The sequence below is a fragment of the Nannizzia gypsea genome, genomic scaffold (assembly GCF_000150975.2).
Source record: "Nannizzia gypsea CBS 118893 supercont1.8 genomic scaffold, whole genome shotgun sequence".
Taxonomy (NCBI): domain Eukaryota; kingdom Fungi; phylum Ascomycota; class Eurotiomycetes; order Onygenales; family Arthrodermataceae; genus Nannizzia; species Nannizzia gypsea.
The window spans coordinates 838,077-863,958 of record NW_003345194.1 but is presented as its reverse complement, the minus strand read 5'-3'; the positions used below and the strand labels follow the sequence as shown (position 1 = coordinate 863,958).

The 25,882-nt window shown below is 50.0% G+C and overlaps 11 protein-coding genes across 11 annotated transcripts in view; 5 read left to right on the top strand and 6 right to left on the bottom strand.

Moving 5' to 3' along the window:
- MGYG_08173 (cutinase transcription factor 1 beta) overlaps positions 1-686 on the bottom strand; it is a gene marked incomplete at both ends in the record, with an annotated part of 2,745 nt that extends 2,059 nt beyond the window's left edge. Inside the window, 3 exons of the mRNA XM_003169947.1 lie at positions 13-141; positions 200-375; positions 457-686. Coding sequence (XP_003169995.1) covers positions 13-141; positions 200-375; positions 457-686 — 535 coding nt within the window. The remainder of the gene's footprint in view (positions 1-12; positions 142-199; positions 376-456) is intronic.
- Positions 687-1,786: 1,100 nt separating this feature from the next.
- MGYG_08172 (hypothetical protein) lies at positions 1,787-2,813 on the bottom strand (the record flags this gene model as incomplete). Its single annotated transcript, XM_003169946.1, has 4 exons — positions 1,787-1,842; positions 1,960-2,099; positions 2,247-2,283; positions 2,447-2,813. The coding sequence occupies 4 exons, from the start codon at positions 2,811-2,813 to the stop codon at positions 1,787-1,789; spliced, it is 600 nt and encodes a 199-aa protein (XP_003169994.1).
- A 1,128-nt stretch (positions 2,814-3,941) lies between these two features.
- On the top strand, positions 3,942-5,460 carry MGYG_08171 (FAD binding domain-containing protein; the record flags this gene model as incomplete). The annotated part of the gene is made up of 3 exons (XM_003169945.1): positions 3,942-4,537; positions 4,627-5,318; positions 5,375-5,460. The coding sequence occupies 3 exons, from the start codon at positions 3,942-3,944 to the stop codon at positions 5,458-5,460; spliced, it is 1,374 nt and encodes a 457-aa protein (XP_003169993.1).
- Positions 5,461-5,732: 272 nt separating this feature from the next.
- Positions 5,733-7,949, bottom strand: MGYG_08170 (hypothetical protein; the record flags this gene model as incomplete). Its single annotated transcript, XM_003169944.1, has 2 exons — positions 5,733-6,471; positions 6,502-7,949. 2 exons carry the CDS (start codon positions 7,947-7,949, stop codon positions 5,733-5,735), a joined length of 2,187 nt encoding a protein of 728 aa, XP_003169992.1.
- Positions 7,950-9,246: 1,297 nt separating this feature from the next.
- Positions 9,247-11,114, top strand: MGYG_08169 (hypothetical protein; the record flags this gene model as incomplete). Its single annotated transcript, XM_003169943.1, has 4 exons — positions 9,247-9,343; positions 9,420-9,767; positions 9,827-9,883; positions 9,943-11,114. 4 exons carry the CDS (start codon positions 9,247-9,249, stop codon positions 11,112-11,114), a joined length of 1,674 nt encoding a protein of 557 aa, XP_003169991.1.
- A 620-nt stretch (positions 11,115-11,734) lies between these two features.
- Positions 11,735-12,483, bottom strand: MGYG_08168 (hypothetical protein; the record flags this gene model as incomplete). The annotated part of the gene is made up of 4 exons (XM_003169942.1): positions 11,735-11,791; positions 11,876-11,982; positions 12,052-12,333; positions 12,408-12,483. The coding sequence occupies 4 exons, from the start codon at positions 12,481-12,483 to the stop codon at positions 11,735-11,737; spliced, it is 522 nt and encodes a 173-aa protein (XP_003169990.1).
- A 285-nt stretch (positions 12,484-12,768) lies between these two features.
- MGYG_08167 (hypothetical protein) lies at positions 12,769-14,358 on the bottom strand (the record flags this gene model as incomplete). The annotated part of the gene is made up of 1 exon (XM_003169941.1): positions 12,769-14,358. One exon carries the CDS (start codon positions 14,356-14,358, stop codon positions 12,769-12,771), a length of 1,590 nt encoding a protein of 529 aa, XP_003169989.1.
- Positions 14,359-15,218: 860 nt separating this feature from the next.
- On the top strand, positions 15,219-17,640 carry MGYG_08166 (C2H2 zinc finger protein; the record flags this gene model as incomplete). Its single annotated transcript, XM_003169940.1, has 2 exons — positions 15,219-15,554; positions 15,631-17,640. 2 exons carry the CDS (start codon positions 15,219-15,221, stop codon positions 17,638-17,640), a joined length of 2,346 nt encoding a protein of 781 aa, XP_003169988.1.
- Positions 17,641-18,454: 814 nt separating this feature from the next.
- On the top strand, positions 18,455-19,445 carry MGYG_08165 (hypothetical protein; the record flags this gene model as incomplete). The annotated part of the gene is made up of 3 exons (XM_003169939.1): positions 18,455-18,650; positions 18,722-18,795; positions 18,885-19,445. The coding sequence occupies 3 exons, from the start codon at positions 18,455-18,457 to the stop codon at positions 19,443-19,445; spliced, it is 831 nt and encodes a 276-aa protein (XP_003169987.1).
- A 523-nt stretch (positions 19,446-19,968) lies between these two features.
- MGYG_08164 (actin cytoskeleton protein VIP1) lies at positions 19,969-20,903 on the top strand (the record flags this gene model as incomplete). Its single annotated transcript, XM_003169938.1, has 3 exons — positions 19,969-20,045; positions 20,106-20,192; positions 20,255-20,903. 3 exons carry the CDS (start codon positions 19,969-19,971, stop codon positions 20,901-20,903), a joined length of 813 nt encoding a protein of 270 aa, XP_003169986.1.
- A 1,218-nt stretch (positions 20,904-22,121) lies between these two features.
- MGYG_08162 (importin-7) lies at positions 22,122-25,843 on the bottom strand (the record flags this gene model as incomplete). The annotated part of the gene is made up of 10 exons (XM_003169937.1): positions 22,122-22,267; positions 22,325-22,445; positions 22,509-22,675; positions 22,726-23,271; positions 23,327-23,461; positions 23,506-24,695; positions 24,806-24,990; positions 25,055-25,515; positions 25,592-25,670; positions 25,754-25,843. 10 exons carry the CDS (start codon positions 25,841-25,843, stop codon positions 22,122-22,124), a joined length of 3,120 nt encoding a protein of 1,039 aa, XP_003169985.1.
- Between the last annotated feature and the right edge of the window lie 39 nt (positions 25,844-25,882).

The following is a 25,882-nucleotide window of genomic DNA, read 5'->3' as shown; positions in this document are numbered from 1 at the left end:
ATCTGCCCAAACGCAGCAGACATGAAGGGCGCAGTTGTGACTTCGGGGGTACAGTGTAGAGAAATGGAGAATTGATAGTTGTGCTCGACAGCCGTCTCCGCCTTTCCTCATCTTGCATACGCTGCCTCTTCTGGGTTTGATCTAACGTGCTAGTCAGTAACTGGTATATTAGAGATAAAAGGCCTAGGGGTGATCTCACATATCAGATGGGGCACATGCTGCTCGTTCTCCGGGTATCTTCCAGGTGATACAGAGGGCCATGAATCAGAGATAGACGGGAACAACCTGTTAGAGTTAGACTTGCTGTCGAATATAGGTGAATGATCCGGCGGCGAATCCTTTGGTGTCTCAGGAGTAGCCTCGATATGATGTTTCCTATATAGTTCTTTTTAGTTGGTGTTCATTGATGATAAGGGGCTCGTTTTTACTGGTGGTGGAAGTTCGGCGGCTACTGACTTTTTGCGTTTACTCTCTGCAACGACACACTCGACATCATCTAGACGGCAATTGGTACATGGAGAGCCATTCTCAACGACATCACAACGAACTTTGCGAGCTCGACAGCAGCAGCAAGCCTTTGATGCTCTTCTCTTAACTGGGCGGGCCGAGCTCTGTAAACTGGCAGCATTGGACTTGCGTTTATTCTTAGACAGACTGGTGTCTAGAGATTCGGGGGACGAGGCCATGATGAAGACGATGTCCCAATGTGTGTTATTGCATATACTGCGGTAGGACGGTGACAATGATGGTTACAGACGCAGAGACCGTGACAGAGACAACATGAGAAGCAGCAGAAGTGGACGCAGAAGCCCGTATATAAAGTAGTTATACGGGTGTATATGACCAAAGGGCGCGGCCAGGTACCAACAACAACTTGCTAGAAGAAAAAATATGTCAAGAACAGAACAAGCGTGGGGTACGGGTGGGATGGAGCTTTCTAATATATGGAGGCCTCGAACTTCAAGACATCGTCATGGTCCTTAGGTTTCTCGGACTTATATAAGTAACAGGCAAAAGGGGGGACGGCATTATTGGCCAGTAATGGGGCGAGACCGTACTTATACTTCTTCCCCAGACCCCCCTGTAACTATAGAACACTTCGAGTTTGGGGAAATAACTAACCTTCTTGGACGGTGGGGATGGCGGTTTTTCTTAAAGTGGGAGCTTCGAACGATTCAGAAAGACGGGTTTCCAGGTGGACGATATCGAGTGCAGGATACGTTAAAAATTTTCTGGGGATGGGCCTGTGTATAGGCGGAAGTGTTACAAGCCAGTTCTGGACGTTCCTGGGCCGAGCTTGGGGATGCTGTTGGTGATAGTGTTGTTGGTTTTTTTTTTATTTGGCGGTCCTATCACAGCATCATCCCTTCCACCCGGCCGGGCGAGTGCAAAGTACCGGCCAAGACGACTATCGGCCCTCAAAGTCGAGATGTGTAAGTATTATGGAGTAGTCTATAACTGCGTTGATGGATCTGTATAATGCCGAGATTCCGCCATTCGGAATCTGGAATTCGTCGAGCAAAAGCTACCTTGCGTTTGAATTCATTCCAAGATTGGAACAGGCACTGTGCCGAACCCAAACTATGAATCATAGTTCTGGCTTGCCCCTTGAGGCTACAAAAGGAGGGTCAGCTAAAATAATAGTTGGATGTCCCGCTATGACTAGTGTTGGAGAGAGTCGATGGTGGCTGCGTAAGTGACGGCATGTAGGCTAAGACTGTGCCCACCCCCTCATGGTGCAGGAAAAAGTGCTCATGGATCGGACATGGAAAAAAATGTCAAGTGGTCACAGGCAAGCTTGACGTGGAGCTGCATGCCACCCTGTACGACCAAGCTCCACCCCTGTAGATGTGCAGCACGCCTCGTGGAGTTAGTTTCTAGCACCATATCAGGGCTGGCGACGGGGTCGAGAAGCCAAAACGCTTCTAGCAGAAAAGGCGGAGGGGGGCCACGATCTACCAGTATCATCATCAAGGCTCATGAGATGTCGGTCAGGGTTTGGAAGGGCGGAAAGCAGGCCGTTGGAGAGGGTGTGGCGGCCCTCTCTGCCACCTGGGTCAGAAGCGTCATCTTTGACGGCGAAACCTCCGGCCGAGCCTCTGTGTGTGATTGGTGGTCAAAGGCAAAATGGCATTGCTTAGGCTTTCCGCAATACGAAGATGCTCGGCCTCTGTCAAGCTCTTGTTTCAACCCTTGCTCGGATCACGGCACCGTTCAGCCAGGGAGTCGTGAAGGCTCGCTGTTACCGTCTCTCTCCCTGGCAACCATCAACGAACATCCTGGCTGATAGCAAGAAGGATGAGTCTCGTCCTTTCGAAGCTGACAGTAATTTTATCAAGCTGACAGTAATCTTATATCTCGTGCGGAGTAGTTTTAGTTGTGTATATGCCGTGCTAGGTGACCATCTTCATGCCAGTCGCGAGTAGCAGTAACTAGCCCTACCTACCTGTCTCGCACGAGTCGCCGTATGAGTCGCCGTATGAGTCGCCGGTCGTCTCGTCTCTTTTAACTACTATGTACTCCGTAGTTTTCTCGCTGCTTGTCTTGTCTGCTTGTCTCTCTCCAGTTTCCTTGATGTCGTTGAAATGAAGTCTTGACGTTGGCAGAAGAAGAAGAAACGAAAGAGGATGAAAGTCGGTGCAAGTTCGGCACATGACCGCGCAGCCGCTGCTAGTCCCGGAAGGGTAATTGCTTGCAGCGAGATCGGAATCTCCACCACCAGACAGCGCGAGATGCATGAAGACGAAGACGACGAAGACGCGGACGAACAACGCGAGCGAAGAAGAATAAGAGAAGACGGGACGACGGGCCATGGAGGATTTATGCATGCGGGGGGTCACGGCGCTGTAGACGGCAGATGGAGCGACAGCCAGAACAGTGGGTTCCCTTTGGCATTTGACATCTGACAGTCCAGCTCACCAAGCATTATATAGGCATTACATAACTACGTCGACGGCGTCCTCCGAGTAGTCATCAAGGGTAGCTTGTGATAGTTACCCTACAACGGAGTATACGAATGCTGGTTGGTGTCAAAGCGGCCGATGTCGAAGTCCGGGGCTGGGACAAGAAGTTGCTTGGCCGGGGGGGCTCTTCTTTGCCCTCGCTAACGTAGGTAACTCTGGAGTATCTAGCTTTGGAGTACCTGAGGACCATCAGGGTTGATGGACCGCAATTTTAGGACCCTGGCGGCTGGATATTGCTTTCGTGGAGCTCATTTCGCCTACGCAGCACCACCGGCTAGCCGTTGGCTCGACCACAGCGTCGCGGATGTCGCGGAGACAGCTCTATAACCGACTATTTAGAAGTTTTTCCAGCGGTGAGGTACTTAACTAACTAGGTAGTTGTAAGATGTAACTAACGGCCGTGACCAAATGCTCCCGATTAGGTATCCCGAGAAAAGTGCGATCGGCCCGGTTGCCTGCAGCGAGGGCCTTCTTACCGATTCATATTATAGATGACTTCCCCGTACTTCTTATAGCCGTTTCTATAGCTAGCTGCTCGATGAAGTAAAATTGAAGTCCATGGGGTAAATCAGTTACTGGATGCTCTCTGTTAAATTAAAGGCAAGCCATCAGGGACTATAACATGGCCAACTAGTAACTAGTTAACTAGTTAGTTGTTTCCCGCAAGATAACCTGCAGTCGCTAGCGAGTCCTTCCAACTCTCAGGTCGTCTCTCCATGTAACAATAATGGTCGTACCAAAGACCTTGATAATGAACAACTTGAGCTGTTCCGTTCAATCAAACATCAACTTGGGTCAGACCAAAATTTGGCTGCCCTATTTTTAGACTCGTCAGCCAACTCACTAACCAAAAGAGGAAGAAGGCAGCAACATTCTCTCTGCCGGCATAAAGATGGTCAAATATCTGACTAGATGCTTGCTGAACAGGTCTATTGATATTATATATCTATCTGTGCAAAAAAGTAGATACTTGCCACGATGAAGATAGCAATAATTGGCGCTGGCATCAGCGGGTGCGCAGTCTATCTCGCGTTAAAGAAGAGACTTCCGCCCGGAGAAGACCACGAATTCACCATCTACGAGGCATACGACACTTCAGCATCATCTTCACAAAACTACGCTGATGGAGAAGTGCATTCCTCAAGTTTCGTTGTGGGCGCTGGGCTGGCAATTGGACCAAACGGTTTGAGTTGCGTCCGACGGCTGGATGAAGATATATACCATACCATTGCTGAGATGGGATACCCATATGCATACCAACAAATGAAAACTTCTCATGGATGGAATCTCGTGAAAATGGCGGCCTCTGGCTCGGAACCGAAGATTAACTCCGCCTCGTTGAGCCGGCATGCACTGTGGCGATGCTTCCGAGACCGTGTCCCGGACGATATTGTCGTCAACAAGCGAGTGGCGTCCGTCGTTGCAAGGTTGGAAGGGCGGAATATTATCAAGTTTGTTGATGGTAGCCCAGATGCCGAGGCGGATCTAATTATCGGTGCTGATGGGCTCAAGAGCGTTACCAAGTCCGCTCTGTTTCCGGAGGACAGAGAGGACCAATACCCACCGCATTATGAGTGAGTCTTCTCTTCGACTATACCATAACGTTTACTATAAGAGAAAATGGCACATACTATCCTGTTTCGCACAGCTAACAATGTACCAGGGGAGTCGTTGGAGTAGGCGGGTTCTTCCCGGCCGACCAGCTCCACGACCACATGGAGCCAGGAACCATGAACCTGGTGTTCGGTGGAAACGGCTTCTTCGGCTACTGCTATACCAGCAGTGACAAGGACGAACCAAATCGCCATGTCCCACAAGGAATACTCAAACCAGGCAACTCCGTGATGTGGTGGTCTACGTACGAAGCCAAAGAATGTCCCGACACGAAATCCATAGACAAGGCCGTAGTCCTCCAAGACGTAAAGGCCCGACATGCCTCATGGAAAAGTCCAGTGGTACAGAAAATCCTTGCCTCAGCTGATATACAGAATATGTATCCTGTCTGGACAGTGCCGGAACTGCCTACTTGGGAAAGACACGGTGTGGTGCTGATTGGTGATGCCGCGCATGCTCTTCCACCTACTTCAGGCCAAGGCGTGTCTCAGGCAATGGAAGATGTAGAGTCTTTCTCCATGTTACTGGCTCATAGCCTGGGCAAGGAAGGACAGCAACCATCAGAGGAGAGTGCGCTTCAGACTCGAAAGGCGAGTATATCATGGGCAGCGAAGAAGTTCATGGATATACGCATGCCTCGAATCAAGGCGATTATCGATCAGGCGAGGAAATACCAGAACCAGAAGCGGGATCTTTCCGCCTTCCAGGAATGGTTTATGTATTTCATAATGTACCTTATGAGTAAGTGGCTCTTCTTATTTTCGTAAAGGGGATACTCGCTAATGGAACGTGTGTAGGTTTCTTCCCAGCACCACCGTGGATAAAGGAGGTGTTCTCATATGATATTGAGGGTGAAACCCGAAAGGTCATTGAGAATTCTTAGGAATTTATTGCCGGAGTTTATCTGAGGGGAAAGGATACCTACTTTAGCCCCCTATTGTACCAATAGCACGCACACTACTCATTACTCATGTATAACCACCACTAATTAATCATTTAAACATGAAAATCTCATTGCTGTGTGGTATCTAGGCGAACAAGCTAGTCATTAAAACAAACACCAACGTAACGAAAGCATTAGACTCATAAACATCAAAAGGCCAAAAAAAGTTAGCAAGCAAATCCATCATTAGTACTGTAGTTCCGGGTTTTTATTCAGTTTCCACCTCTTCCCATTCTCTCGATAGAACTCATAATACCACTGCGGCCAGGAGTTTTTCCCACTGCAATACCGCTGGCAGCGATCTTACTGCCAGCTGGGGCCCCGAAGCGCGGGATCCTGGGAGTATGACTTTGAGGAAGTTGGCGTGGGCGGGAGGAGGTAGAGCTCTTCAGTCCAATGTTGCTGTTGCTTACAGCTGGTGTTGGCTGGGAGATAGGGACAGCCTCGCTTCTTTCTTCTTCTCCATTTTGTTCCTCGGAGGGCGGCGTGCATGGCTTCTCAGTTGGCTCGGGGGCTGGCTGGGTATCCTGCTGCATTTGAAGCCATTCGTCCACTACTGCAACAAGTTCTCCCTTCTCTGCCCTTTCGGCCTTGAGTTCGGAGCGTAGGTCCTCGCTATCTTGCTTCAGGGACATCATCTCCTGCTCAAGGCCCTTAATTCGGGCTTCCAGCACCCGTTTTTCAGCCTCTAGGCCTTCGTTCTCTCGAAGCATCGTGGCATCCCCTGGCGCAGCCCCCTCATCGGCAAGTTTAGATTTTGCCTCGTTCAGCTCAGACTGAAGGTGTTTGATTTTCCCCAAGGCATCTTTCAGCTTGTTTTCACCCTCTTTCACACGTTTCTCCCAGCGAGCTTCATAACTCTTCTTCAAGGCGGCAACCTTGGTCTCATGCTTCCCCTTGTACAAGGCGTGTAGTTCACGAGCGACTCTCTCAACAGCGTCTTGAACTTCTCTGGCGTCTCATCCGAGTCTCTGGTGTCACGTTAGATCGGCTGAGCGGAGTCTTGTGTACCAGTCCCATTGCTGCTCCGGTGCAGCCGAAAGTTGGCTTTCCAACTCAACCAGCTTTCCCTCCAGCTTTTCTCGGGCTCTCTCGGCCTCTTCCGCCCGTTGAGTAAGTCTTTCCCTTTCTCTCTCACCGTCAGCCATTTCGGTCTTGACTGTTCTCAACACATCTTTCATTTCCTGGCTTCTTCTTTCCCATTCATTTTGTTCTGATTCGAGAGCTTCCTTTTTCGCTGCTTCATTTCTAACCTGCTCCAATGCCTCTCCCACACGGCGTTCAGCGTCAGAGACGGACTCCTTGAGACTAGCGACTTCCGCATCTTTTCCATTGAGAGTAGCCTTTAGAGAGGATATTTGGGATAAAAAGGAAGATTTCAAAGACTCCAACTCCCTGGGGGTAATTGAGGGAATAGATCGAGGAGTGGCAGGTGGTGGTATGTCGAAGTCCAGAAGAGAAAGTTTGTTCGGAGACCTGAAATTCTCTCCTGGCTTTCTTGTCGAATTTCGTCGAGCCCTGTAGGGTGACCTATGATTCTCAAGTGAAGCGTTGGTAGATACATCCATGTGGTCCGTGAAGTCTAAAAGGTTGGGGTTGTCCTCAACGCGCATATACTTGCGTACAGGAGAACGTGGGAAGCTGGATGAGTCTGTTTCGCCAGATGACGCTCCTGGCTCGCGCCTGTTCAAGGCTCGTTTTGCTGATCGAGGAGTCACTTGTGACATTTGGTCTCTAACATTCGGGGTACCTTTAAGTGTAGAGTCGTTTCTGAGCTTGGAGAATAGAGTCATGTCTGCATTGGGCACTGCTGAAAAGGTGCTGAGACTTGTGTGATCCCCCACACTGTTGTCACCGTGGACACTGTCGCATATAGAGCTCTCTCCTTCGTTTCTATGACCGACGATGCTCATGTGTTCATGGTTATTCTCCTCAACCACTGTGGCTAAAGACTGTCGTGCAGTCTCTGGTTCAACAATTTTCTCGTCTTCGTGGTTATTACCCACTTCAACTGTATCAGCTGGTCGGTCTTCTGGCAGCTTTTCATGCTCGTCCATAACCAGGTCATGTTCGGTGTAATCTTCGTGTGTGTCATGTGTGGGCTCAATGTGGCAGCTATCTTCCATGGTGAAGAATCCAGCAGGACCCTCGTCAAGTCGATCCGTATACTCGATATTTATTGAATCTTGAAAAGGAGAGCTAGGAGGATTCTGGAAGCCGGACTGGTCATGATGGTGGTCTTCATGGATATCAAAGACGGGGGAGTTCCTGGGTTGTTTTGACGGGGTGGTGTTTTCATCGTAGTACAAGTTATCTAGGTCCTCGACGTCGCCCATGGGACTCTTCGACAGTGGTGAAGCAAGTGACTGAAGCTGCGATGGGCGGGAATTAAGCCTCGAGGGCGATAAAGGTGATAGCGGACAGTCCATCGTCACAGTCGGTACTCCGTAATCCGGTTCTTGGTCTTCGTTTGTTGCTGATACTTTTGTTTTAGCGTTTCAACTCAAGGCCCAAGCATTAGGAGTGTCCTGCATAGGATATCATAAAATGCTATCAAGTGATAGATCAAAGCTATATGCTGCCGATGGTCCGAGAGAATGCAATAGTTATATGTATATCTCCCAGGTGTGTGTGTCGCATGAAGAAAAGAAAAGCGAACTTTTTGGATGTTTTGGTCGTTTGGCCCGGCAACCGGAGTAAACAAAGGATGACATAATCATGACATAAGCACACAGGGGAGACTTATTGAAATAAAATACTCGCTTAATACGGCGCTAATACAGTAAATTACCGCCCACATCAAAGCTTGGCGCTTAAATCTTCAGCAAAGGCAAAACCTTATATCCGCCGCTTCTTTTTCCCCTTTTCGGTATTTTCGACCTCATCTTATCAAAATCGCGGTGCATATGCAAGATGCGCTGTTCCTCGTCAATACGACTCGAGATAGGCCAGGCGGACCAGACATCGTGTTCTGCGGGCTCACCCGGGCCCAAGCGCAGCTGCTGACAGCGGAAGATCTTCAGTCACTTCCGTCTGGTAGGAACACCCGGGGTTCCCAAGGCCTGTAACCATGTATCAGACAGTCGGCCTTCCCCACCACCAAGGCCCGGTTCACTTAGTTTCTTTGGCTCAGTTGCCGCTCAGCCCACGGCCAAAAGGTGTACTACGTCACCATGTACGCACTCCGCGGCTAGGGACCCATGTCACCCATGGTTTGCCGTACCAAGCAGACCGCCACTCGTGATCAGACTTTTCCCTTATCCGTCCTCGCTTTCTCCTGAGCTGCCAACTCTCCTCCCACTTCAACAACTCTCAACTCCACCGCCCGCCACAGCAACGCACAACAATCACACTCGACCAGCAAGTTTGCACAAGCCTTTACTCGGTGATCTTTCTGGTCTCTCGTCCGCCTGTTCTGGCTATTGCGAACTGGCCCGGGACAGGCGACTTCTGAACAACAGGAAACGGTTGGCAGACAGACGTGACAGAGCGGCCTGACGGACACCACTCTCTCCTAACCCCCCCCTTCGCATCAATCAATATAATTGGCCATCGCTGGCAATACTGCCCCAAGTTTTTCCTTGATATTTGATCTTCCTCGGCCAGTCGGCAGAGCGTGCAGTGTCTCGTCTTCCATCTCAACTGACAACAGGTTCTGGTTGAAAAGAGGGAACGGGGGTTGCGTGGGAGGATAGCCGTAAGAACCAGACTAGAATATATAGAACCATGAGATTAACACGTCAGGCAAGACACCATAACTCTTCTCCTCCGACTACTTCTCCCGCCGACGACGCGTTTCCGACCCTCCAGCTATTCATCCTAGGTGAGTTGAAGTGCCCCTCGCCTTTAATGCGTGTTGGGCTGCGCTGACAAGTAAATAGCGGTATGTCGCTTCGCAGAGCCGATCGCGTTGACCTCCATCTTCCCATATTCATGGGTAATGGTTAAGGATTTCAACATTGGAGACAAGAGCAATGCGTCCTTTTACGCCGGCATCATCATCGCTGCTTTTGCCTTGTCGGAGAGCCTGACTGGAATGTTCTGGGGAAGCCTGTCGGACAAAGTTGGTCGCAAGCCTGTTCTTCTTCTAGGATGTGCTGGTACTGTCTTGTCTCTTATGGTAGTCGGGTTTTCCCGGAGCTTCTGGATGGCTCTCCTCGGCAGAGTTATCGGAGGCCTCCTGAATGGGAATGTCGGTGTTATCCAGACAATGGTAGGAGAGGTGGTCAAGAACCCAGACCATGAACGTAAGTTAAGCATGCTAATATCTTTTTCCTGGCTATATATGTACACTAACTTCTCATAGCACGAGCATACGCTGTTATGCCATTTGTCTGGTCCATTGGGACAATCATTGGCCCAGGTATACCCCTTTCCTTAAAGCTCTTAACTAGCCTTACAGTCACTGCTAACTTTTCCCAGCGATTGGAGGCACGTTTGCGCAACCCTATAAATCCTTCCCTTCGCTCTTCTCTCCATCAGGCTTATTTGGTTCTTTCCCTTACCTACTCCCTAACATAATATGTTCGCTGCTACTCTTTATCAGTATCTTTGCGGGGTACTTTTTCCTGGATGAGACGCATCCCGACTTCCAACCCCAGCATACTCGAGCCGAAGGTGCGGAACAATCCGCTAACGAGGACGATAACGATACTATCGGTGCTCCCCTTTATGCCGTTGCCACGGCTGGATCTACCGCTCATGCCGGTGCAGACTTGACCGCCAAGTCATATGGCACCTTCAACGAAGTTGACATGCACGAGGATGAGGAATGGTATGTCAGACCAGATGGGAAACGTCTTCCAGCTCCAGATTCGGGTAAAGTCTTCACAAAGCGTGTGACTATGCTTATCATCGCTCTGGGCATCTTCACCTACCATTCCATGACCTATGACCACCTCCTCCCAATTTTTCTTCAGGATTCGCGAGATGGTATTATCAACCACATTCCATCCTCGCCCCTGGACATCCCAGGAGGATTAGCTCTATCCACACAAACCGTTGGATTGATCATGGCCGTAAACGGAGTCATTGCCCTGGCAATTCAGGCCTTCGTCTTCCCCATTGTCACTGAATGGCTAGGCGTATGGAGCGTCTTTGTTCTTGTTACGATCCTCCATCCCCTGGCATACTTTATTGTACCCTTCTTGGTCTTCCTACCAGCCAGCCTCTTATACCCTGGCATCTACACATGTCTTACAATCCGAAACCTTTTCTCCATCCTAGCCTACCCCGTTCTGCTCATTTTGATCAAACAAGCCAGTCCGTCGTACAATACCCTCGGGAAAATCAACGGCCTTGCAGCCTCTGCTGGAGCGGCATGCCGAACACTTGCCCCGCCAGTCGCCGGATATCTTTATACTGTCGGGACCCGAATCGGATTTACCGGAATTGCCTGGTGGGCTAGCAGCCTGGTAGCTATATTTGGAGCTCTACAGCTTTGGTTTATGAGTGGTAAACCGCACACAAGTGTTTCCATACTGGCCCGTCCCCCGTGTTTCTCTAGACATGTGGAATCTCATCCTCCTATCATCCACATCCATGTGGAAGAGGAAGAACAACAGAGACCACATGAACGCCAACCATTGGTATAATTTGGTCCATACGCGAAAGCCATGAAGAGTGATTCAGAGTGATTGTTTTTCTTCTTTTGCGTTTTCAACCTGCAAGAGACTAGACTTTCCATCGCCTGTTAAATCTCCTTACGATCCGAATACACAAGACCCGGAGACGGAGTTTCTATTCCTTCGTTCTACTTAGCCTTGAATTCTTTGCTTGCGGGAGTTATGGTTTTCCTCTTTACATTTCAACGACGTCTGCTGCTACTTTACGATGTTCATTGTTTTGCTTCTACGACTGCGCGCAGTCCGATATATGAGAAGCACGGGTACAGTTTCATTACGATGTTAATTTAGTCATGTCAAATTGAATACATAGCGATCTACCATTAGCTATGCTGGGTATAAAATGTTCAGATTCGTATACATCAAATATCTAAGAGATGACTCCGACGCCATCAAACACACGGTTGGGCAATGCAGGCGGATGGTCCATCGATCAATATAAAACACAAATTACAACTGCAGCCATGAAGCTGCAAATTCTGACATGTAGACCCTTAAAGAAAAGCGCCAGTTCACCCATTGTGTGTCAAGAAACATGCCTACCCAAGCGATCAAAATTCCAAGTTCAAATCATGACCAGCATAACCAGTTTATCTGCCTTCTCCCTCTGACGAAATAGGGAGATACGAACGCCTTTCTCTGAAGCGCTATATATCGGAAGGTACCCAGTTAGCTGGAGCGGTCGAAGGCGATCGATCAACTACCTTGATGGAGGTGGGAGCACAACATACCTGAATCCATGTCTCTGCCCATGGCTTGACAGCAGCCCAGGCCAACAAACTCGCAGTTGCAATGATGAATATGAAAACAACAGCCTTGTCCTTGTTCGAATCACGCTCTGATGCCGTCGTCGAATGTTAGCAACCCGCCACCCGCAGGCCATCGTTACCTCCTCGTAAACACTCACGGAAACAAGTCGTAACAACATTCTCCTCCACGGCGCCCTTGCACTTCGGCAAATGCTGGTCTAGGCAAAACCGTCTATTGCAATCGTTACAGGTCCGTCCTCCATGGTCTTTCGCCTCGTCCTCTGCCTCCGAATTCACCGCATTGTCTCGGCTACTGATGAAGTCTCGAAACGAGAGCGTGTCGCGAGGCTGTGGTTCGAGCGGTGCAACTGAGCCTGGAGGGCCGAGAGGGATAATGGTGCTGTTGGTCCAGCAGGTGCACTTGCAGAAGGACGTAGGTTCTAGGCAGATGGGATTCATGGTTAGCTGGTGGATTCGGGGACGAGGATACGAGGTGAGAGGGCGGTTGACGTACTACCAGCGGAAACAAAGGACAGCAGGGGCAAGATGAAGAGCAGCAACACCTGGAGCTGAGGTCTTCGTAGTATCATGATCGCAGTCGTTTTGGCTGGTTTTATCTGCCGTTCATGTCGTTCTTTCGTTGCTTCAAACGCCGCGAGTTGCGGTAAAATGCGATCATGAGGCGCCGCTTATGTAAGGCTTTATCTTATCAGCTGAGAAGACGAAGAGACGAAGAAGACAGAGATAGAAGCCTAGATGAGATGAAAAGAAGAGATAGATGTCAAGATGAGATGAAAAAGAAGAGACGAGAAGATGCCGAGATAGTAGTAGATGTGATAATTGAAGTGGAAGATTCATGCGTCGTGATATCTATGCTATCGTTTGCCCCTGGAACTATGGCTCCTGTTCTCCCGCTGGCGTTTCTCCTTGCCAGCCTCTCTCCTCCTCCGCTTCCATGCCCGGTTGTTGTCTCCTCTATTCTCCCAGAACCATTGAGCAAACTCGCTGTCCTCAGCGGCGTCTTTCCCGCGTTTAGCACCGGGCTTCGTGGGCGAAGAAGGCAGCTCCCTCTCAGCAGAGGGCGTATCTGGCCCGTCATCGTCATCGTCATCATCATCGTCATGATGTAAATCATTCATGTTAGAGTCCTCGCCCCAGAAGGTGATCTTGGTAGGAAGTGCAGTGTCCGGTGTAGGAGCCAGACTTCGCATGGATCTAGACTGCAGGTCTTGCACCGTAAAGGGAGTCTGCGGCTCAGTATATAACTTGTCCCGAGCTTCGTCGTCACTGCCGGACTCTTCTGCGTTGCCGAAAAAGCTGAACTGCGTGTCAATAGTCAACTGGGGGTTTGGGATGGAGATATTGGATGGCTTTGGACGTTTGAATAGCGCTTCTAGCGGATGAACTTTTGGGGTATCTTTGTTTCCTTCGACTGTTGGGGCTGGAGTCTCCCGCTCGACAGCCTCTAGTTTTTCACTCTCTGATTCTTCAGAGCTGGATGTTCCCGTACTTGAGGTGTCAGATTCGTCGTCTTCCTCCGCCTTCTCGTCAGATTCAGATTCAGACGAACTATCTGACCCGTCAGAGCTCGTGTAATCTTCACTGCTTGAGGAATCGGCTGCTGAAGAGCCAGATTTGTCGCTGGCAGCCGGTGACTCTGCCGCATCCGCCTTCTTCTCAGTCTTGGGCGTCTGCTTATTCCTCACAGGCGTCTGAGCCGGCCTCTCGCTCTTCTTTGGCGGCTCCTCCTTGACATTGCCCTCCCGGTCCACCCATCCTTTCCCTTCTACATATTCACCGGTAAGCTTTGAAGAGGCAACATTCTCGCCTGACTTGACAAAGCTTGGATGCTTGACTGTCCGCTTAAACTCGTGTACCGTCACAGACTCATCCCCTCCCTTCTTCTTGCTCGAGCTCGACTTCGTCTTTGTAGACTTGTTAGCCGGCGGGACAGTACGGAACAAGCACTCTGAGCCACTCGAGTACTTGGACGGCTGTTTGCTCTTCTTCGACTCTTTCGAGTCCGAGTCCTTCTTTTTCGATCTCCCCGAAGAGGCACGAGGCTCAGTCCATCCTCGCATTACTTTCCGCGGCGACGGCAGCTCGTAGCCCTCGATAACGTGGTCAATGGCCTTCCGCTTGCGAGCCACCCCCTTCTCAGGCCCTGTAGACCCTGTAGACTGTGCTCTGACCTCTGGTTCCACCTGCAATTGGCTGCTGGGAGCTGGTCTGGCCTCTTCTATCCGTAGCTTCCTGCCCTTGAGAAATGCGCCGTTGAGCTTCTTGGTGAGCCTCTCTGCCTCGGCCCTGGGAAGACTGACGAATCCGTAGTTGTTCTCTGGGTGTGTCTCTATCGTATGGAACGAGATATCAGTGGCAAGCGGGCGGATCGAGGGCTGTAGCACTGTCTCGAGGATCGCGGCGTCTAGAGGCGTGATGTGCAGGCGTTTAACTGCGTCTGACATCTGCTTGGTCTCTCTCTGTCACAACCTCTTCAGTCTGGTCCCTACCACACACACACTCTCTCTCTCTCTCTTTTCACAGCTCTTCTTCGCCTATATTTCTCTGTATCGTGGCTGTGGTGGTTGTTGTGGTGGTGAAGAAGAAGAAATTCACATGAAGCGACTCTTTTTTTTCTTCTTCGTCTTCGCCTGCCAAGCTCGTGACCCCAAGCATCGACCTCAAATTCTCCGGTCGAGCCGTCTCAGTCTCACAAAAAGTCGAACCAACCTCACGCCTGCGACTGCACCGCACCGCACCGCAGCTCTTGCACCCGCCAACACTAGAACCAGGGATAGATCCCCCTCCGTTGCCGCGTCTTCCGTCTAGCTGGGCTGGTTGACTCTAGCCTTCACTCGCGCAGGCCGCTTGTCGACGTTGACGCAGGATACAAAAAGCTCGTAGCTACCTGGACCGACCCATGACCTCAGCTGCTGCGTGAAGAGAGCAGGCCAGGCAGGATACACGACGCCGTCCCCCGAAGACGAGGCGAGCGAGAATCAGGGAAAAGGGTCTGGAGAGAGATGCAAACCAGCCTCTTCCGGCTGACACGGACCGTACCGGATACCTTTGCCTCCTGATACGCCCTCCCTGACCTGTGCGATTCGCATGGCCAACCGGTCTCCCGTTGGAACCACGCATCGTCTGCAGGGTCCTTTTTACTCGTCGACCTGTCTCTGAGACACGGTGAATGCCCTTTTTGAACGCTCGAATATAATCAGCATACAGAACGGCTGTGTGAATAGATATTGCTCCAGTTCTCTTGCAGATATCTGCCCGGGGACCGCCGCGAGGTAGTCAGTCATAACAGGCTCCATCGATCAGGATGGGAAACGCAGCCACAAAGGAGGCCAGGCCTTCGGGCCTCAGGCATGGACAGTCGCGCACATACCATGATGCGGATTCGTCCCGTGGCGGAGGCTCGCAGGAGCGGTCGTTCCTCGGATTGTCAAGCATGGATAGGGGCACGTCGTCATCGGAGCCGCGGCGGGAGACAAGACAGGAGCGAGAAGCTCGAAAGCGTGAAAAGGAACGAGCGGCAAGGATCAAGGAGAGAGAGCGGAGTATGAAAACAGAGCACGTTGATGGTGGCTATCTCGTTACGCAGGGTGTCTACGTTGGTACAGAGGACTTCAACAAGCCGATTGTTCGCCAGTTGATGGTATGTTTTTTGGGTGGTCTTCTCTGGTATCAATGCATAACATATATATGTGCATATGGCTAACAGTGGACTACAGATCGAACGACGAATTGCCCCGTTCTGGAGAGGCTTGCAGGACTTCTCGTCGTCCTGGGCAGAACATCAGATCATGGCTGCCGCCCGAGGTCTACCTATCCCCCCAGCAGACGAAGTCCCTCCAGAGCTCGAGTACAAGGCACCACCTCCAGTGTCCCAGGAAGACCGGCAAAGTGACAAATTTCTCAGTGCTCTCACTGTCCCAATAACGTCCAGGTCACAGTCTTTCAACTCTGACAGCTCAGCTGGCGCACGCATGACTTCTCCCCAGCCTCAGTCCCCAGCCGGCGCCAACACCTCTGGCTCACAGCTATTCAGAGGCCGAGCTAAGACACTGGCATCGTTGACCACTTCATCCAAATCCAATGCGAACATGGCACCGCGGGAATTCCAGCTTCCGCACGATCCGTTTGTGAACGGCCAGCCAATCGAGGTCTACCTCTACAAAGACCCCATGGAATGTCCCATTTGTTTCCTCTACTACCCACCATACCTCAACAAGACCAGGTGTTGTGACCAACCGATCTGTTCAGAATGCTTCGTGCAGATCAAACGAGCTGATCCACATCCTCCCGAACACGAACAGCCTGGAGCAAACCCGCCCCGGGAAAGTGAGTCACAGACAAACGAATCTGAGCAACAGCTTGTAACCGAACCTGCTGCCTGCCCTTTTTGCGTGCAGCCCGAGTTTGGTGTAACATACGCGCAACCCCCGTTCCGTCGTGGTCTCGCTTACGCACCAGGCCATGGCCAGCATCATCTGGCAACAGTAGCGTCGCCAATGTCGTCATCAAGCTCTTTAAACTCGGCGAATGCAAGCCCTGGTACGACGACGACGACACGACGACGTGCTACCTCCTTATCTGCGGATGCACCCGGAGTTATCACTACTGATAAGATTCGTCCTGATTGGGCGCAGAAGTTAGCTACTGCTCGGGCAAATGCTGCAAGACGATCAGCTGCCGCTACTGCTTTGCACACTGCAGCATATCTAATGAACAACAACAGCAATAACAACAACAGTAATAGCACGCCCAGTTCGAATAGTGAATCCAGAAATCTGGCAAACATTGGAAGAAGGGCTCTCCTGCGCAGAGGCACGGGGAATGATAGCCCAACAGCCCGGAACAACTCCACCCATGTCAATGCCTTCGCTTATCTAGCCGAGAGACGCGCCGCGGAGCGTATCGACGGCGATGAGCAATCCAATAGCCCTGCGAGAGGTAATGCTTCAAGGCGAGAACGGAGCAGAGCGGAAGAGATAGAAGAGATGATGATAATGGAAGCTATCCGCCTCAGCCTTACTACCGAAGAAGAGAGGCGGAAGAAGGAGGAGAAAGAGGCTAAGAAAGAAGCGAAGAAGCGCGAAAAGGAAGCTAAAAGAGGCGGAAAATCGGCAGCTCAGAACGAAGAAACCTCTAGCACCAATGAAAGCAGCAATTCTGCTCTCAACCTTGCTACCCACGGCCTTGCTGCTTCTCCTGATGCCGGACCTTCAGCAGATAACATCCCCTCGCAGGATAAGGGTAAAGGTGTAGCTCACCTAGCTCCAGCAGATCAAGGGGAACCATCATCATCATCCCAGACTGCCGAAAAGCCGCCCAAATTAACACTCAACACTCCTCTTGCAGGCGAATCTTCCACTCAAGCAGGGACATCCCCCTCGCCAAAACCACATCTACGCTCGCAGTCAAGTGCATCGTCGTCCGACATATCGCTGGTCGAGTCCGCCTTTGACGACCAAAAGGACACCGGCACTCCCAACGGCTCAGCTCCAAACATCGACGCCGTGTTTAATTTCCGCAGCCTCGCAGCCATGGTCGGTGATGCTGAGAACGAACGAACCGAGACCTCCAGCCAGCCGGTTCCCGTCCCCGTAAGCAATCAGGCTGGCGACTCGGGGACTTGTGATCGTCAACGCGAAAGTCCAAGAGCCGATGACCACTCGTTTGAAGGGAAAGAAGCTCAGTCCCGATCTACGGAGATATCCTCCCAATCTCCTATCAGTTAGACCCGGGTGTTTATACAGCATACAGTTTTATATACATGACAGAACCCCAATCCGAATGGAGGTTCTTGTCCCAACTCTCCTTTTCCGGGTGACTTTCGTCGACCCCGTTTGGTTTTTTCTTTTCCTTTTGTCGTGGCTGTGGTGGATGGGTGGATGGATGGATGGATGGATGGTAACTATGTGACCGGTATCAGGGGAGCGTTTTTTTGATCAGGGATAAATTGCATAGCTCTGTCAATGGAGTTCAGGGTTGGAAGCTCTGTGCCTTTCTCTGTCTACTGGGTAGGATTTTGGTCTTTTTTTCCCCGTTTCAAAAATTGTTTACTGCACTCACTTCCTTTTCCCCCGTCTCCTTTTTGTATAGATACGTTCGCCTAGCATTGAAAAGGTCTATACTTGATGGACTTTCTACATTATAAGCTTGTTGCCTTGCTCTGGATATACTAAGTCAATCGATCTGATGAACGAATGAATACACGTATATATCGTGACACCTGCCAGCGATGCATATCATGTATTCACCGTGTCCAAAGCATGAAGTATGTCATTGCTGGCCGGTACATGACATGGGTCCTAGATTGCTTCGCTCCAAAGGGATGGCTGGTACGATAACCGCTTATGCAGCCAAGATCAGAATAACTAGTTTCCTACTCCTTCTCCGTCAAATAAATAATAAACAAAAGGCCGTTCGGGCTCCTGTTCGTTAAAACTCGCCTTGATTTGCCTTCTTCTGCTTATAAGAAGAGCCCAACGAGGACGGCCGGTGCCTGAATATCCAAGTATAAGTTAAAAATTGACTGCTGCGGTGCCTACGATGTCTCCAGGGCTGAACATCGGATCGCCAGGCAGCGCCATTGATGAAGCTCCAGAGGCCGAGACAGCTCGTACGTCCCAATCGATGTCGTCCTCGTCGCTGTCTCGCCGTGCTTCTCAGACGATGAGGCCTCCTCCGCTGCCGCACTCTACCTCCTCGTCCAGTGGTGACAATACAGGCGTTGGCGGCGGGCCGGGTGAGTCGAGTCGCCTTGTCTGGTCCCTAGTCAAAGATAAACCAACTAACCAACCACCCAAACAACTATAGGCCCGCTACGTCATCCCAGACCTATGACTATATCAGACATACACCTAGAGCTGGAAAAAGAGCAAGAGGCAGTGGTACGCATCTACCGTCGTTGCTTCATGGGTTGTATAGCCTGCAATACCATAGTTACCATTACCATACCAACCGAGACCTACTGTGGCAGGTAAACCGTCTCACGCGAGAGCTTTCTCTTCTGCGTGCCCAGACAGCGTCCGTCGCCTCAACGACCTCGTCTACATCCACGAACGTCAACGAGCAAGCCGACGGTGTACCGTACAGCACCAGCACCGTAGCCTCCCCGCGAGCAACCTCGACATCTCGCCATAGATCATCGTCGACTCTCAGCTCCCCAAGCATCGGCGGTTCAAGCTATGTGCCCGGCAGCACCGTTGCAGCGCTGACAAGCGTAGTCCCGTCGCGAGAGGCCGGAGCATCGTCCGCGCGCCAATCAATGGACTTCCAGCGGCCAACTACCAGCCGTGAAGGGTCTGGCTCTTCCTCCCGAATGCCAGACATGTCTTCCCCGCCTCTACACTCGCCATATAGCTTCGAAGAGTCGGCCATGCGAGCTCACCGTCGGTCAGAGTCTGCGTCCAGCACATCTCGGTACGAAGAGGCTGCGCGGCATCGAGCCGAGCTGGAAGTGGTCAAGCGGGAGAACGAGAGCCTGCGACGGCGGGTTCGAGAGCTCGAGAAGATTCTGCGGGAGCGTCGTAACGTCTAGCTCGATAACTAGCGAGCGGGTTGTCTGGCCCGGGGCAGGGATGCTGCTAGACCGGGACATGTAGACATGGGCTGATTTCCAGACAGGGTTTCCCTTTGTGCATTCTCAGTATTCTTATAGGCCAGCAGCAGTAATTGACCAATGCCATCACGACCACAGTCACTCAACATCCCTGACGTCCACTAGCCATTATCCTTGATAGAATATAATATAGATGCCTGGTAGTTTGGTTACTTGCAAGGAAAAGCACCGCCTCGTTTCACATGGAAAGCGGAACGTCATAGGTGGCTCGAGCGTGCGACGTCACTCGTGGCGCAGGCGGTGACTTTTTCTGCCCCGCGCGCTTGTTTTTGCTTCTATAAAAGACCGCGAGAAGCAGCAGAAGACGAAGAGAATAATAATAAGAAGAAGATCATAGATTGTATCAGATACATTGACTTGCCTCGACGCTGATTAGTCTCGATTATACCTGAATAACTGTACCTGAATATACTTGAGAATTACTACTACAACTCGATTCAACATGTCTTCTACCGTGCATGTGGCGAACATCTCGCCCAAGACCACCGAGAAGGAAGTCAGAGATTTCTTCAGCTTCTGGTAAGTCGAGGAGGAAGACGCTATATACAACCGATCAATGCTAACGAGCTCTCTGTGTAGTGGAAAAATCACCTCGTTGTCGCTCACTCCAAGCAGCGGGGATGCCGAGGCAACCCAGTCCGCAACCGTCACATTCGAGAAGGAGACGTAAGCTACTCTGAATCTGTCCCAATTAAACATGGTGAAGTACTGACAAGCGTACTGAATAGTGCCTCTAAGACTGCACTTCTACTAGACCAGACACAGCTGGGTCCCTCTGCCGTCCAGGTCACCGCTGCACCAAGCATTGACGACCTAGCCGGCGAAAAGGCCACCACTGCCCATGGAGCTCGGGACGAAGCCAACAACCACCTCGACCAAGAAGACAAACCACGCTCTCGAATCTTTGCCGAGTACCTCGCCCACGGCTACGTCATCAGCGACCAGGCCATCGAAAAGGCTATTTCTCTGGACAAGTCCCACGGCATATCCGCTCGGTTCAACACCGTCCTCAAGAACTTCGACTCAAAGTACCATGCCACCGATAAGGCCAAGGGCATCGATGAGAGCTACGGCATCTCTGACAAGGCTGTAAGTGGCTGGCGCGGACTAAGCTCTTACTTCGAGAAGGCCCTTGATACCCCTACTGGTCGCAAGATTAGAGACTTCTATCTCCAGAGCGACAAGCAGGTCCGAGACATCCACACCGAGGCCCGTCGTCTCGCAGACTTGAAGCATACTTCTGGTTCTTCTCACGAATCAGCTGTAGGACAAACCGCGCATACCACTGAGGGTGCCCCTACTGCTCCCACAGGTGTCCCAGTCGGCGACCCTTCTGCCCCTACGACCGTACCAGGAACTTCCGCTGAGACCAAATAGTCTTTAAGCACGAATCGACTTCCTTTCCTATTTCTTCCTTTCCTTCTCGGCCATGTTTGTTTTATATCCTTATAAATGTTTTACTTCTGTGCTTAGTGATGATATTAATGGTAACTAATGAAACCACCACTATCGTTCAAGTGAGCGATTATCATGAATCAATCAATTGAATATCCATAGTTACAACTTCCTTCACAAAAAATATTCACATTGCTATCAACTTTCCCCCGTCTCCGTACCATAAGTCGTAGAAGCACCAACTAATAACCCGAGGGACACAGCCCGTGGAAATCCTCGCTGAGCCTTCTGTGCTTCATTTGCGATGTCTTTGCAAGCGGGTGCACTGGATTGCTCTCTAACCCCGCCACGCCGGGATCTTTACCGTGTGGATCAGATGGGTTATCGATCGAAGACGTCTCGCGGGTCGTCTCCTCTGCTTTGCCAGACCATGTTGGGATGTCGCTTTGTTGACGTCCAGCTTGTCTCGATGGAGGAGGTGACTGACGGCCAGACTTTGGAGCAGACATGTTTCTGCTATGTTTTATGTTTTGTCGTTTTAATCTCTTGTTCGAGCTCGTTGTTTGATAGTGGCAGGTTTGTATGGGCAAGGTGTCGTATAGTTATCGGGTTGATATCAAGCGTGTGTGTGTATGACTTGTTGGTTCTGTTTGTCTTTTTCGTCTTTCACTTAATTGAGGAATCAGATTATTATTCTCATCAAGATACAGTCTCTAATATATGTCACTCCATAGTTTTTCTATATCCTGATTTTGACCCGTATGACGTCAGGACATCAGTTCGGCAAACAAGCATACCCGCTAGGTAACTGGTACCTAGCCCCTATGTACCGGATACGAACCTTGAAGCAAGATATATATCTTCCTCCTTGTAAGCATACCTGCAGAAGTGCGTGGAAGTTTTCATTATTAAGTAGAGTATAGAAATATGTCATCATATTTGATTGAGTACGCTAACGAGGCATTTCGTTCCTGGGATATAAAAAAACGAGAGCAAACGGACAATTGGCATATAAATAACCACCCCAAATCTAGAAGAAAAACGAAATGAAAAAAGACCGAATCAAATCAAACATTCTTATCATTTTTTTTGGTTGGTTATATTTCAAATTTTTTTCGTTGTTGGCTGCAGAGAGATGAATTCTTTTCGCAAAAATCATTAACATTAGATGGATAGATACCTTTGTTTTGTTTCCCGATTTCAAGAACCGTTTGCCTTTTCGGCTTTCTCAGCTGCCATTGCTATTGAGGCTGCTTCGTTAATCACACCTTGGATTATTTGCTGTTCCTCCGGGTTCAAAATTTTGGTCAGATTCTCGTATAAGTGTGGTTGTTCTCGTTGAAGATCTGTGTGGTTTACGGTTAGCCTCGACGGGGGTAATAAAAAGTGGGTGGCCGACGTACTCATTAACACATTCTTGAACAGGCCGTATGGTTCAATCTTGTCGAGTGGTGATTCTAGCAGACTTGCTTCATATAGGTCGTCCTCCTCATCGTCATCAGGGACTTGGCCGATTTTAAGAGCCTTACATGACTGTTAGTATTCGGATTATGTTGTAATACACACTTTCGTCTCAAGGATGCATACCTCTTGGTGTAGGAATTCAATATAGGCAGAACTTTCGTCAGTCACTTCAATTTCTGGGCCTTCAGAGGCGTCCTGTTCGGACCATTCCACATCACGACCGCTCCAATCATTGTCCCCGTCGTCATCTTCATATGGGATATCAGCATCCTTGGCAGCTTCATCTCGCACTAAACATACGTTAGCATCTCCCTGTATAAAGTATAGCCACAATACATACATTTGATCGCATTTGGAAGAGTCTGGAAGAGGCGGGTAACTCCCTGGAGAAGACGTGGCCATCCTGGCTGGATGCTAGCTGGGACATCCTCTGCTCTAAGAGTCAAAAGGGCGGAGATAGCAACAATTGACAACTTCTTGTCATGAACACGCTTGAAGTTGTCAATGTTCGAGAACCAGGTGCTGAAAAACTTGTTCGTCCACTGGCCACCTTCTAGAACCTGGAGAGAGAGTCCGGGATTGTAGTAGATGGCGTTGATAACCATTTCCATCAGATGAATCAGGTATGACTTGGTCTGGGGTTCGTCATTGCTCAAGACTTGCATGGCCAGGCTGATGAAGACAGGAATATACTGGTCTGCGTGACCCCGGAGATTTAACATGATGGCCTCTGCAAGCTTACAGCCGCAAATTCTATCTACACCGCCACTCTTTTCGTCTCGGAAGATGTCTTCGACCATACTGACGACGGCTGCAAGGTATTCTGGGTTCTGAGCCAAGGTGGCAGCGCCATAGGTCACAAAGTTGTCCAGAGCAGGCAGCATGTCTAACACCAAAATGTGAGCAATCAACAGAGGATCAAGGGTAATGGAAATACAAACCTTCGAGGTACAGCTCGGCACCAGCCTTGAAGGTCTTGTGAATGAGTACAAAGGCCTGCCACATGCTGGGAGATATAGACTTGGCAGTAAATGTGCAAGAGTCGATGATCTCAAAGATCTCGTTATAAAGGTCTACTACAGTTAGCTACCGTTGCAACTTCCAGATACGAGATACTAACCAAAGAGCTTGTTCTCCAGCGTGATTGTGATCACAGGCATGAGGACACTTTCAAGGTGTAAAAGAACGTCAGGGGTGCTCTCAAGAGTGAGAATTAAGGTGCCAATGGTCTGCAGCACACCAATAGCAGTAATACTCTTGTCATCCAGCAGGTCACCATACATATCATCCTCAGGCTTGCTTGATTTTCTCTCAAGGAGGCCCTGGACGATGCGCATGTATGTGTCCCTGAGCTGCTCGCACAGGGCAACGGCAAAGGGCGTAAGTTCTGCAGAGAAGACCTCGACGAAATCTTCCATAACATTAGTGAGAGCATCAACATCGACTTCATTTGCAAGTTTCAGAAGTTGTTGCATAATCTGAGGAATGTTCGTTCGCATCGAGGTGCGGATGATGCTATGGCGGATCAATGGCTGAAGAGAAAGGGCAGCCTCCACTCTTACAGGCAGATCAGGATCAGCAAGACAGTCGAGGATGTTGCGGTAGATTGTCATCAGGTTGTTGGGATCCTTGAAGTCCAACTGCTCGAACTTCTCTAGGACATCACAAGCCCTTGCTCGCAGATATCCATGTGGGCTGCGGAACTCGGGGAAAACGTGGCGGACAAAGAAGTACTCCACTTGGTCTGCAATGGGGCTCTTTTTCCCCAGAATAACAGACGAAAGGGTTCCGATCATCCGAAGAGCGCCCTCCTTTTCTCTAGGCAGCTTCTGGCCGTCGGGCGCGGCTTCATATTTGCTAACAATCCCGTTTACGAAAGTGAGGATGGAAAATGTCTGCTTCTTCCTTGTCTTTGTCAGAGATACAAGGAAGTTCGTAGCAGCGACTCCTGGAACGGTGGCTTCCTCGTAAACGTTTAATTTTCGATGCAAATACTCCGATGGATCGGCCTCAAACATTTCAATATCCTCGTCCGATAAACATAGGATGGGGAAGATGAAGTGAGCCAGGAGGTTATCCATATGGGGTTTCAGGATCTCCCAAGTGACTTTCGGCTTGATACATTCCTGGAGGTAGATGAGGGTATAAGACAGAGAGGGTCTGCTGAGCCATTGGCCCTTGGAAACCCACTTGTCGATTTCCTGGAGGTATCCATTCAAGATCTCAGGGGCAAAGGTGGTAATGAAGGTCTTTGCAAATTCAGTGTACTCAGGTCCACTTGATTTCGAAATTGCGGTAGGGTTACCATAACTAGACATTGGTGTTAGCAAAGCAGGCGAATCACGAATCAGCGTAAATGGCGGGCCAGGGGTTTGCTCCAATTTTATCAAAAGGCCATGACCATGATCTTCTTTACATACCGAATAAACAGACGGTTCAAATTCGCGTATGACCATTTTTTGCACTTCCACCAGTGAGATTGTTCTCGTTCATCTGTGTCCTCTTGCATAGAATTCGCCGGAGGAATCTTCCCTATAACTCTTAAAAACAAGGTACACCAACCTACCGTGGCCTGGTGAGATGTAAGGGCAATAGGGAGTTCAAACTGCGCCGATGTTAGTCAAAAACGGTCCTGCACATGAGACCCAGGCAACAAACAAAACACATACATATATAGCATTCTTGAAGGCCTTGATAACAGTTCTTAACATCTCTCCGGCCTCCACGCTCTCCTCATCAATGAGACGAGTTCCAATATTCAGCAACTGAGGAAACGAAATTTCAACAATCTTATCGAAATCGCCTCTCATCTCACCACCCTTGAATCGATAAACCCTACATATCGCCAGGAGACACTGCAGACCGGCAAAAACGGAGTTGGCGTCGTTTCCATTCAGCAGCTGCAGCATAATATCGATATAATCCGGCCATTTTTCGGGAAAGTCGAATTGCAAAATTTTGGAGAGGATGGGGATCAACTGAACCCGGATGTTGGGCGGCGAAGAAGCAAGAACGGGGATAAGTCGGTTGCGCAAAGACGGCCGCTCATCTTCTGGTATCGACTTGTATATCGAGTGTTCTTCCTCTGGCGCCCATCCTCGAGTGATCCTATTCTTCAGATATACAACCGCTGCGCAACAAGGTGTTAGCCTCGATCCTCATCCGACAACGCAAGGAATTGCCTAGATCTAGTAGTGCATCCTTACTCGAGAGTCGAACTGCCGGATCCTGCTCAGCTTCGAGAATATCAATAAGGGCGTTGGGGAAGCCTGGTTGGTTCTCTGCCTAATGTAGGTGAGTTACAGGTTAGCTGTCAACTCAGCATCAAACAACAAGCCCCCAATATCAACAAATGCCCCAGCACGCACATATTTCAAGTCCAACTCAGCCTGTCTCCGGTTATCCCCATTGCTGTCTAAAGTCGACTTTATACGGTCCCTGAGCGTAGCGACATCCATTGCGCGCAGCCTGGCCAAACGTCTTTAAATAAAAAAAAA